At 42.0% G+C, this 12,437-nt stretch overlaps 1 protein-coding gene across 3 annotated transcripts in view; it reads left to right on the forward strand.

Moving 5' to 3' along the window:
- Positions 1 to 12,437, forward strand: part of celsr2 (cadherin, EGF LAG seven-pass G-type receptor 2) — a 62,463-nt gene that overhangs the window by 33,704 nt on the left and 16,322 nt on the right. For all 3 annotated transcript variants that reach the window (XM_056437071.1, XM_056437072.1, XM_056437073.1), the window contains exons 3-7: positions 705 to 927; positions 6,025 to 6,140; positions 6,262 to 6,350; positions 11,523 to 11,680; positions 12,053 to 12,216. In XM_056437071.1, coding sequence (XP_056293046.1) covers positions 705 to 927; positions 6,025 to 6,140; positions 6,262 to 6,350; positions 11,523 to 11,680; positions 12,053 to 12,216 — 750 coding nt within the window. The remainder of the gene's footprint in view (positions 1 to 704; positions 928 to 6,024; positions 6,141 to 6,261; positions 6,351 to 11,522; positions 11,681 to 12,052; positions 12,217 to 12,437) is intronic.

Consider the following 12,437-nt stretch of genomic DNA (forward strand, 5'->3'; position numbering starts at 1 on the left):
AAGTAAAATGAATGTTAGAGTTTTTAATCATTTCTGATTAATCAATTATGTAAATATGTGTTAGTTGCAGCCCTATTTGTGACCCATTACTCAACTTTGGCTAACATTAAAGAAGGACTCGATAAAATAGATGTATATTTGTGTTATTTTGCTGAGATGTTCTGTACACTGCAGTACAGACAGAAGGAACACTTCTTATTTATAATTGACGTTGAAAAGAGACTCATCAAATGTCTGTAAGGAGTGAAAAAGCTGAATGTAATCATCATGAACCACACAGTCTGCAGAAATTGCAATAATTGCATGTGACGCCTTCAGAGTCTGAATGCATAAACTCACTGCTCTGACACACCAAGTTGTCCCCTGAATGTGAATGCAGCACAAACTGCAACCATATTCCCAAAGGGGGGGGGGGGGGCCTTTGTGAAAAGAAAAACTAAGTGCTGATATTTCTTACTCTTCAGTCACTTTTCTTCTGAGCTAACCATGTTATCGTGTATTTCTCTCTACTCCTGTCAGTGTCAAACTGTAGAGTTAGATAACGGTACATCTCAGTAACGGCACATATAGGACCGCTGCAGCGACAGAGAGCATCCAGCAGTGTGGACTCCCCGAGGTGGAAGCCACAGGGATGACTGAGGGGATGCTGCTTGTCACCAACAATATTAATCCTCATTTCTGTCCACCCACCTCTCTGTGTCCAGGAGAGCGCTGTGAGCTGTCGTCCCGCTCGGGCCGCTGTGCTCCGGGAGTCTGCAAGAACGGCGGCTCCTGTGTCAACCTGCTGGTCGGCGGCTTTAAATGCGAGTGTCCGCTGGGCGGCTACGAGAAGCCCTACTGCGAGATGACCACACGCAACTTCCCGCCGCACTCCTTCCTGACCTTTAAGGGCCTCCGCCAGCGCTTTCACTTCACCCTCTCTCTCACGTAAGCGCCTCCGCCTCCCTGCTACATGCTGCAGCTCACCTGGATCACCTGCGGTGCTCCATCGCTTTCCAGTGATTCGTTTTTCCTCCTCCCCCACATCCTACTTCTGCATGCTCTCCAGCTATTCCCTCCACTGAAATGTGCTCCCCCCACTTCACATTTATGTAAGCATAATGCCGTTTATTAGCTATAATGGGCTCGCTGAACTAAAGCCATCTCCTGTAGATCCACGGTGGTATCAGATTACAGTCACTGTGCCGTAAATACAGAACCACTCGAGCCGTGCATACTGTACTGTGAGGTAGAAATTGTCCGTAAAGTGAGCTGAAGAGACCTGCCTTGAGGATAGTAACCCTGCAGCCAAGACTGATCTGATCTTATTGCGGTCAGTGTCACTGGTCACTGGGAGTCGGTGTATTTCAGTCTCCCTCACTAGTCATGCAGTCATTATATATGTATGCAATATTGCTAACTTCATTATTAATTTTGGCTTCAGGTTAGTTTTTAGAGTTATTTTGGTTTTATTCCTTTTTTATCTTCAGCTTATATTTTTTATGTTCTTATTTCTTAGAAAATGTATTTGTTATGGACTATTTTTTTTGCAATTGTATATAATAACCAGTGGCCTTTACAAGTGGTACGACAACCTACGACACCATCTGCTCTTTGACCCTAAATGAAGGGGAAACCCCACTTAATAACTATTTTAAAGCATTTTGAGAAATATATTGATTGTTTTTTTAATGTTTCTTAATTTATAACACCCTAATGTCTATAGGCTAATATGTAGCTGGAGCCAGCAGCTGATCAGCTTATATTTAATCTTACACTCAAAACAAACACGAGCAGACTGAAAAGAAATCTCAGTTTTTGACATGAGGTTCAAACAGCGATGTCTTTGCTAATGCGGGCACTTTCTCTCAGAGCTGGAGGTGATATCTAATGCCGCAATTAGCATTTAGTAAAAATAGCAAAGACGTGAGCCCAAGGTTCCTTCTTTTTGCGACACTGCACAAAATGAAAAAGGTGAAAAGTAAGCAGTTTTACTTTTACTATATCTGTTTTTTTTACTTTACAGCAGTGCCTCATAACATAATCATTGACATAATTGTTCTATAGGTGAACATTTGTATAACTTTGTGTCAGAAATTGAAGTTCAAGCTTTTTTTCTTATTATTTCAAAAGAAAATCTGTGTGGTTGATTGTTGGACGGTGGTTTGTGGAGGGGGAGGAGCTTTAGAAATGAGCAGATGCGCCGTGAACTCTGAACACATGCAAAGACAGTGGGGCCTCCGGTCTGCATGAATTCTCCATGTGATGAAATGTAATCGACGATAAAAGCCATCCACTCTGTTTGATATCTGTCACAACAAGTGACAACAAGTATCACCTCTCGGATGGTATCGCACGGAATATGTCCTGCCATGTGTCCCGCCATTTTGCTTTACTCATTGTAATACTCGTCACCGTAGCCGTGTTTGGCAAGGGTTGACACTCACAATGGCTGCTGGTGAAATAATGTCCCCCTTATGGACTCTGTCCTTCTTTAAACGAGGTTCAAATGACGGGCTTTTTTGATGAAAAACTGCTCAAACCAGTTTTGAAAGAGGTCTTCATTTCACTGGCAGTTTACAGAAGCTGTGAAGTGGCTGCCGAGTAAAAGGGGCCGATACTGAGAGCCTGAGGCAGGTGAGGTCAGCAAGTAGCTCTGTTACCTGAGCCGCACTGATCGGGTTCCCCCAGAAAGAGCTTCTGTTATGATGAACGGCTCAGGATGTGGAACCAATTCACTCAGAGTGACGGTTCATTTTCGGTCTCTTTCTCTCACAGCTCCGCTTGTTGAGCTGAGATTTCACAAAAAGTTAGAGAGTGTTTTGGGATCAGCACAAACAAGATGTACCGGTAATGTCTTTCTCATCGTGAAATCTCTATTATGCAACTTAACTCTTGTTTAGGTCATAGTTCATCTCATACTAGAGCATGTGTTGAACACACCTAAGTCTACAGTCAGGCTCTGTGCGGATGTTCTGGACGTCAGCGTGCTAATAGGCTTTAAGCCATCCAATATTTTTGAACATGAATCAAAACCACAAAGGTAAACCTTATCGGTTCAGTTTCCATCCAAATGTATCCTGAATTAATTCCAGAAAATCCTCAAATGTAGATTCATTTTGTGTTTCCGGTCATTACTGTGATGAAGATATTAGGAGTCTGATAGATGAAGATACACAGCTTGTGGCGCTAATTCTCCAGTCATGTCCCATGAAACCATCACAAAAGAAGACGAAGGAATAAAAAGAGCGCTACTCAATCCTCAAATAATGGAACAATTATTTAGAAAATGTGATGGAAACATTTGTTTGTTTTATGTATCCATATGAACATTGTTATCGTTTCCTCATCAGTCCACACAGCTCTGATCTTTTCCGTCTCTTCAATGGAGCAAAAGTTTTATTCACATGCTTCAGGTTTATACTTTTCCTATGTTATATGCAGTTTTTATGGAAATACCCACTGCCAACCAAGTGCAACAATGTTTATGTGATATTTTGACTTTTTAAATGTGCATAAAACAGGTGGATGGAAACACACCTAATGCGGCCCTAAAGGAAAGGTCATGGGATCTTAGGGTGATTCATCCCCTGATAACTATGAATGACAAAACCAACAAACCTCTTAGCAGTGTTTGAGTCAGAGCATCACCCCATCCAGTAGAATTCATCCTCTTGGGAAAATGCATGTCTACAAAATCTGAATCCATTCAGTTGTCGTTAAGACATATTCTGAATGAAAGTGGTGAATCAACATCAAAGCTTAAAAAATATTCTTAAAAGTATTAATTCAATAAGGCTTTTCCTTTCTCACAGCTCATCATATAAGTTCTAATGTATAAAACATATTGTATCTCTTTTAGGTTTTAAAGTCAACAAGGGGCTCACAGTTTTCCTCCCCATTGCACAAATGCAGCATGTAAGCATCGCGTGACACGGCCCCCGATGAGGGCAGACTGGTTGTTATCTTTACTGATGGCTGCCTAATGTGACACGCAGCGAGGCAAGTTGAGTCAGGATTTAGCTCCGGCTGATTACTCCCATAGTTCAGAGGGCTCAGTGGGGCAATCTGGAGAAGCCTTTTAAATCGATCCGTCAAAGACTGGAAGCCGAGTGAACAGTACGAGACTAGACAATGATTCTAGATGACGTTGTGTGTTTTTTACTGCGTATAAAGACGCCGTCTGACTGCTCTATCTCTGCTGTTATTATCAGCTGGAGCATCGGCATCCTCTTTCCTCTGAGGCCATGATTATTGCTTTCCTCAGTTAGCGGGTCAGTGGCGCCGTGCCCCCTGGCTCCTCTTTAGCTCAAGAATAGAGCACAGACAGCATCATGCATCGTATATCCTCCAACCCTGAAGTCTGAGAGAAGGGGGTTGGCGGATGCTCATGTTGTCTGAGAGCATGTATAGATATTTGGATGTATGAATAACAGACTTCGTCAAAAGGAAAAACAGCTGAAGCTCCGTTTAGGGTAAAAGATAAATACATGTAATCACACTACCTTTGTGGTTTTCGGGATTTTAGAACCTGTTAGAGATTGATCTTTTTTTAATGGTAAGTCTTTAGTCCTTTTTAGGAAGAGGAGGCTACGGGAGTAAATGTCCAGAAGATACCAACGCCAGTAAACCACACATGTCTCTCGGTTGGCTGATTACACATGAGACTCAATGTTGGTTCCCCCGTGGGACGGATAATGAATAAATCCAGTAGTTATTGCTGGATTTATTTATAACTTTTTTGTCATAACACCAGTTCACACATCCCAATGACCCATTTCCACAAAATCAGATTTACGTCCACCACGGCTGATATTTGTACACCATATGCTCCACCACATGCTTTGATCCCACATAGAGAGAGGGGCACTGTCAGCTATCTGGTCCCAGACTTCGAACCATGTGTTTGCACAGATATACTGAAATGCGCATTAATATGCGAGGATCATGCAACACGATGGTTCTGGGAGATCTGGTTTCATCATCAAGATGCAGACAGAAATCTGAAACTGAGGCGGTGGTGACAGCACTGGCAGCTGCTGTGTTCTCCTCCATGAGAAAAATATGTTGAATCTGTCATCGTCGTTACTCTGAGCTGTCTTCTTTCGTGCCCCTTCTTTACTTGTAATGCGTTTCCCCGCATGCCACTTTGACATTGTCCTACTTCTCTGTCTCTGTGTGGTAGTGTGTCATGTAAAGTGGCTCTGTGATGTATTTTCAAGGCAGATTCTGGATTCCTTTACTGTGTCCACGATGAAAATATAACTTTATTTTCCTCCCTCTGACTCAGCCTTGTGTTCATGATTAACCTCATGATCTGGTCATTGATCTTTGTCAAACCTCGGCCTTGTTGAGTCATTAGCCCGTCTCTATGATAGTGACTCACACATCAAATTGTGTAACTGTCGCACTCCACTGTGAAATGTATGCAAGGTGAAAATGAAGGAATAGTGTGGACCTATTTATAAATAGGTCACTGAATTCATTGTTTTCCCTGTTCATTGTTTTCTTAATTTCAGCAAAGTTAATGAAAAGACCAAAAGCAATACTTCTCCATCCTGTCCTGTGGCACTCAGTCCCAATCCAATTTATTCCATTGGAAGGCGTTATTTTTTAGGTTATGAATATATTTTTTATTATTAAAGACTCATTGGTTTCCCTAAACAGCTGGGCACTGTCATTTTCAGCAAATGTTAATAGAACAAGAGTAAATACTGTATTTGTTTGTAACTATTTTTCGCAGCGAATGAAAACAATGTATCTGCTCTGGTAAGTATTTAGTGTAGTTGAGTAAAAATAAATTACAACGTCTCGATTCATTTAGAACAATTCAGGTCTAAGGCACCGAGGAATACGCTATATCAGGCTTTAACTACATTGACTTTACTTGTTACAAAGATTTATTAATAAACAATACAACAATAATAACAATGTAGAATATCACCAGCCGTAATCTTTAATTTATATGGTGAATATTGATATAAAGAGTGACGTGATTGGTTCGTGACAAATGTAATAAAAATCAAATATTGTCTGTTTTTTCAGATTTGCTACCAAAGAGCACAACGGGTTGTTGCTCTACAACGGACGCTTCAATGAGAAACATGACTTCCTCGCCATGGAAATCATCAATGAGCAGATACAGCTCACCTTCTCTGCTGGTGAGACAGATATTTATTTATTTCATTCTCTATCATTGTGATTCACTGCAAACATTTTGTTTTCAGTGTTATCCTGTTGTTGAGTATATTGCAGCCATTCACCTCTTTCACTGTTTCCCAGGTGAGACCAAAACTACAGTTTCACCGTACATCCTCGGGGGAGTCAGCGACGGCCAGTGGCACGTAGTGGAGGTCCACTACTACAACAAGGTACGACCAGAATAAACCAACAGACGAGACGCTCCTCAATACCGTGAGTTCACGAGCCTGGCTCATGATCACATTCAAACTCTTGTAGTTTTATCCAAAACTTTTCCCTGATGTTATACTTTTTACGTAAATAAGTACAGACTCTTAATCCTGCTTCTATTTGGATCTACCTCGAATTGTGCTGCATGGTTAAAATAAATTGTATATTTTGAAACTACAGTTTTTCTCGTCTAGAGAACTAGTTGATCAGGTTGATACCGCTCTCATACCTGTTGGTTGACTCACGGCTAGCTTGGCTCTGTCCAAAGATAACAACCATGATCTACTAGCACCAGTAAAACTCACTAATACATGTTAGATCTCTTTGGTTTAAGCTAAAAATGCAAATAAAAAAATGAGACGTTGTGGTTTAACTTGGGGTTATGTACTAATATCAGCATCCCCCTGTTTCCAGGCTTTTTGCTAAGCTAAGCTAAGCCGACTGCAGGTTGGACTATATATGTTTCGCCTCTAATTGTCTCCCAGAAAGTCAAAGTATTTCAAGAGTGATCATGGTAAAAGCTCTAATTAGGTTTTTCATTTCCTTCTTTTACTTGTTTCACCACAGCTCACAAAGCTCTGGTTAAATCAGTCTGCTGCGCCTCATCAGGTGCGGCAGTAAAATATCAGACGTAGTTACCGAAAACAATCAGAGTGAAATCAGCTCACAGGTTTGATCTGCTACAGACGACAGCCCGCTTCAATTTATTGCAAGTCATAGACTACTGACTACTACTGTCAATAAAAAGCTTTGTTTTGAGCACATCCATAGAAGACAAACTGTCGTGGATGCAAGTTAGTTGTAAGTTAGTCGTGTAAGTTAGTTGTATAAGTTAGTTGTGTAAGTTAGTTGTGTAAGTTAGTTGTAAAAGTTAGTTGTATAAGTGAGTTGTATAAGTTAGTTGTGTCAGTTAGTTGTGTAAGTTAGTCGTGTACGTTAGTCGTGTAAGTTAGTTGTATAAGTTAGTTGTGTAAGTTAGTTGTATAAGTGAGTTGTATAAGTTAGTTGTGTCAGTTAGTTGTGTAAGTTAGTCGTGTAAGTTAGTTGTGTAAGTTAGTTCTTACTATGTCTTTAGTGCTACTGCTCTGTCAGATTAAAGAACTGCTGCTGATGATCTGGAAGGAGCAACGTGCCAACTAGACACTGACGGAGGAAGAGACAAGGGGAGGGAGGGGATAGATGAATGAACACCAGTGAGTGGGAAGTCAATGTTTTTCCAGACGTGGTCAGATCGGACTAAATATGCTTTGACTAATACATTTCTGTGTAAGAACATCACGACAACTCAATCTGTGGAGGAATGTATGGAGCTGTTGTCTCTGCTCTCTCAGTAGTTTACCACCCAGGACCAACACACAGGATGTCACATTTTAGTCTATTGAGGAAGTCACTTTGCATCATAAAGATGTTGCCAGGCAACACCCCCATTGCTCACATTTTCTATTCAGTGTCTATGATAACACGGCCATGTCAGATTTTAGCCAGAAGAAGTGATGATGGGAGGAATCTTGTCGACTTTTGAGCAAAACGAGTTGTTTCTCTGCCAAGAAGACATTATAGTCTCATTAATCATTTTGCTCCAAAACTGTCTTTTGTTATTTTACTGACCTGGTAGTTTTACATCTTTAGGTGTGCTGCATGTTTGAAGAGGACATTTTCTGTTAATGAGACATTTGCACGGACAGTACAAGTGCAACGTGGAGATGTTTGCATCGCTCTGCCCGTTTGATAAACACAGCTTCATGTGTGCGTGAAAAGAGGTGCTGGTTCTGCTCTGAGGCTGATTTGGTAGAATATACGTAAATGTATGAAGTTAACTTTCATTCATTTATGATCCATTAAGCATTAAATAAACCCACAGTTTAAAGTATGATTTTATTAATGCTGAGCAACATGAATTCTTGATATATCCTGCATTAAATAATGAATTATGTATATTATATTATTAGATTGTATAGGTTTGTACCTGTATCATCATAACATGTAACCAATGTTCTCATTACATTGAATACAGAGCTTACTTGTGGTACTAAACATCCCAGAAGTGTCTGGGGCCTCCCCCGGCCCTGGCTGAACTAATCCTCCCCGTCCTCCACTGATGCCCCTCATCCTGTGAGCTGCTGAGGTAGAAACGTTGCTCCTCCCTCTGGAGGTATCCCACAGTGGCCCACTCTGACCCGTCCCTGTCCACGGGGGGTGGGGCAGGATGAGGTGGGGAGGGGGGCATTCTAGATTGAAATGTTGCTTTCAGGATGGTGGGGGACTGTGGAGAATGGCAATGACCGCTGCCTTTGTGTTTGGCTCTGCTTCCTTTGGGACCCTGGGCAGTGAATGATGCGGCCCCGGGGAAAGTGCCCCTCTCTCTCTGTTCTCCAGCGAGGACAGAAAAGCGGAGCAGAAGAAGAGCGAAAGGAGGGTAAAGAAAAGCCAAGAGAAGTATTGACTTGGGCTTTGAACGGGGACGCTGCGCTTCAGGGCCAACCCCTCGTGTTGCTATGGTTTTTCTAGTCAATCTTAAATGCCAAATGTGTGCTGCTGGCTGCCATGCTGCTCCAGCACAACCCCGTGTTACCCTCTGTGACAGGGAACTCATATTCCCATAATCCCCTGTAGCGGTGAGTGAGAGCAGTGTTTGTTGTGGTCTTGAGCAAATATGTGCTCTCCAATCAGTGGTGACGGGACGTGGTTTTGTGCAGGAGAAAGACGTCCTGACAGACAGTCATTATGGGAGAGTCAACAGCCGTGACTGATGACACAGAGGTCAGTGAAAGGAGCGTCCAATCTGGAGCGCTGCCTGCTTCAGAGCTTTCACAGCGAAGGGAAAACCGTGGAAAAGAGCATGTCGGATGATTTCACCTTTGGCAATTCACACCGAATGTTTACTTGTTTCATCATCAACAAATTTGTAACAAATTGGCCTCAAAGACCATCAACTGAAAAGAAAAAAGCCACCTCCAGTTTCTGTTTCCGTCTACTTAGCATTTCAGTGTTGAACAGTGAGTTAATGTGTCACAGTCACGAAAATAATAAGACTTCCTGTGGGAACATTGCTTGACAACTGTTGTACTAGGAAGCTTGTTAAGGGTTTGATATCTTTGTACAGCTCACTGGCAAAAGAGCGACTCTGAAAATACTTCTTCTGTGACTCAACAGCTTTCATGGAGGCTTGTGAGTCGTGGAAACTGATTGAGAGAGATTGTACTTGACTTCTTGGTTCATTCAACTGAACTGCCGACTGAGGAGCGACATGGCTAGCATATATTAACTTGTCATGACCCCCAAAGAAATGCCTTTAATAAAACCATGGGCATCTTGATTTTTCCCAGCCTGAACATACAATCTGTATTTTCAGAACACATTTTTACTGAGCGACATATTACAATCCACTGTATTTCATTTTTTGTTTTAAGGGTGTTTTAGTTGTATTCGTATATTTCAACACATGTTAGATAGATTGCCTTAGATTTTAACTGATGTTTATGTTTCAACAAGAATGAAAAAGTGAGAAGTTGTGATGACCAGCTGGCTTCGGGTTATTATTAACACTTATTATCACACTGCGATCACGAGACACAAAGTGATGCAGGAATGTAGCCGACTGCAGCCTCTCAGTTACTGAGTCATATTATTAGAAGCCCTCAGAGAGTTAATCTAATCTACTCAATAAGAAAATCATGTGGCACACATTTTATTGCAGAAGTGTGGGAACAATTATATTTTTTCATAATGTATTGCTCGATGGGCTTTTGTCTTTAAATTCACCTGAAAGAGCTGCCAACATTGTTTCACCAGCCAACACAATCTCCACTATATATTTAGCTGGTGTTGTTCTAAATGAGCTTTTAAATTAAGGGATCAGACGAGCTATCAGTGAAATTATAATTCCTGATGGCCCTGCAGTGGTGGGCATCTATTTTAGTTTAACTTTGTGTAGAACTAATCTGCGAGGAAAAAAACCCACTTGATGTGTTTCCAAGTCATCGGCAACGAGCCAACGCTTCGTATCATCTCTGCTCACGAGACGAGCTCGTTCCTGATAAATCCTGTCTGACCAGCTGACAGCTCAGCGGCCGCCCTCGCCTGCAGGCTGTGTGAAGGGAGCGGTCACTGCTGGCGACACCAGCTTGAACCTACACTTAGGGTTAACATGAGCTCTACGTGACCTCAGAGAAACTGGCCATTTTGAAAAGAGGTCGCGACCTCTTATTGACAGGATCATAATTCTCTCCCCCGTGGACCCCTCCTCGCTTTGTTGCTTCCCCCATTGATTCCTTAGACAATGAAGACGATCCTTTGTCGACAGGGAGGATGTCCTGCAGAGAGCGAGCGCATCTCCTCTGTGTGTGTGTGTGTGTGTGTGTGTGTGTGTGTGTGTGTGTGTGTGTGTGTGTGTGTGTGTGTGTGTGTGTGTGTGTGTGCGTGTGTGAGCGTGTGTGAGCGTGTGTGTGTACTTGCCAGCCGCTGCATTTGAGCTTTCGCTGTTATGTTATATGAATTATTATTATTATACATGTTCAACAACAGCGAGCTAGAGCTGACCGGGGATTGAACCGAGAACATTTATTAGTTTTTTGTTTCCCAGGTTCAAAGCTCCGGTTTTTAATCGGGCTCATAGAGCTTAGCACTGGCTTAGATTCCCTGTGTTAAATGCAGCAGAATAATGGGATATTTTCACAACAACCTATTTCTGAATCTTATTATTAAATGCTTGGTGACCAAAATACTTCAGCGTCTTCAAAATAGCAGCTCGGAATTTGTTTTCCAGTTGTTGTTTTTTATCTTTACGCTCACAAACCTGTGAATTCTCAAATGAATATGATACTTTATGATGTTTATACATTAGTTTTTCGTTTCTGCTGTGCATATTGATGAACACTTCTTTACATAAATCTGTGATGTGAATCATACAAAAACTAGATTGTTTGGTTAAATCCTCAATTGGATAGAAAGTAAAAACACAACCAACATGAGAGAGTTCTCAAGTTATCACAAAGACTTCCGTGTGCACAACACAGGCGAGGCAACAAGGCGGTTTGCATTCTTAATCCTCATTGTTTTGACCAAAGCCTCTCCAGAAACATCAGGAAGGCGCTTCATACTTTATCTTCGTGTGTTTGTCTTTCTCTCCACAGCCGATCCTGAACCAGGCCGGCCTGCCGCAGGGCCCCTCGGACCAGAAGGTCGTTGTGGTGACAGTGGACAACTGTGACGCCTCCGTGGCCTTCCGGTTCGGTCACATGATCAGAAACTACACATGCTCTGCTCAGGGCAGCCAATCAGGATCCAAAAAGTGAGTCCACAGGAATGACATCAACAGGATTATCAGTCGTTACGATGTGGAAGATAACAGACATTTCATAGAAATATTTTTTTCTTTACCTTTCATCTTTCCTTTGTGTCGTCTTCGGTCAATGGTCACTTATATTTTGTGGTTTGCTCATGAAGAGAGAAAGTAAACTTCACATCTCCAGGGTGTTGGCTCAGCTTTGCTTTTTTCTTTCATTGCCATGTTTATCCTTTTTTTTCGGTTTCCATCTCCAGTGGGAAAAATAACACTGCAAAAACCTCTGTAATTAATGTTTAATATGTGTTGATGATGGGAAAAAAAGCAGAGCAAAATAAAACCTGGATGCGTAAATGTTCACGGGTTCTATGTTTTCAGATCACTGGACCTGACCGGACCCCTGCTCCTCGGAGGGGTTCCCAAACTCCCAGAGGACTTTCCTGTTCGCAACCGTCAGTTTGTGGGCTGCATGAAGAACCTGCGTATCGACAACCAGCACACAGACTTGGCCAGCTTCATCGCCAACAACGGCACTCTGCCAGGTACGCTTCCACCTGCTGGCTCCAAGAGAGTATCCATTATTTTATCTTGTTGTTGGACCCGCCAAGTCAAAGAGAAATAGAAAGAACATAACTGACTATAATGAGCACAGCAGGGAAGTAGAGGCGCTGTGAAATGATCATCGTACCTGCTATGAATAGTGTATTACCCTCTCACTCTTTGATGAAATAATGAGGTTGGAAAGTAAATCAACCTCTTATTT

Source organism: Pseudoliparis swirei, chromosome 18, assembly GCF_029220125.1.
Source record: "Pseudoliparis swirei isolate HS2019 ecotype Mariana Trench chromosome 18, NWPU_hadal_v1, whole genome shotgun sequence".
NCBI classification, from domain to species: Eukaryota; Metazoa; Chordata; class Actinopteri; order Perciformes; family Liparidae; genus Pseudoliparis; species Pseudoliparis swirei.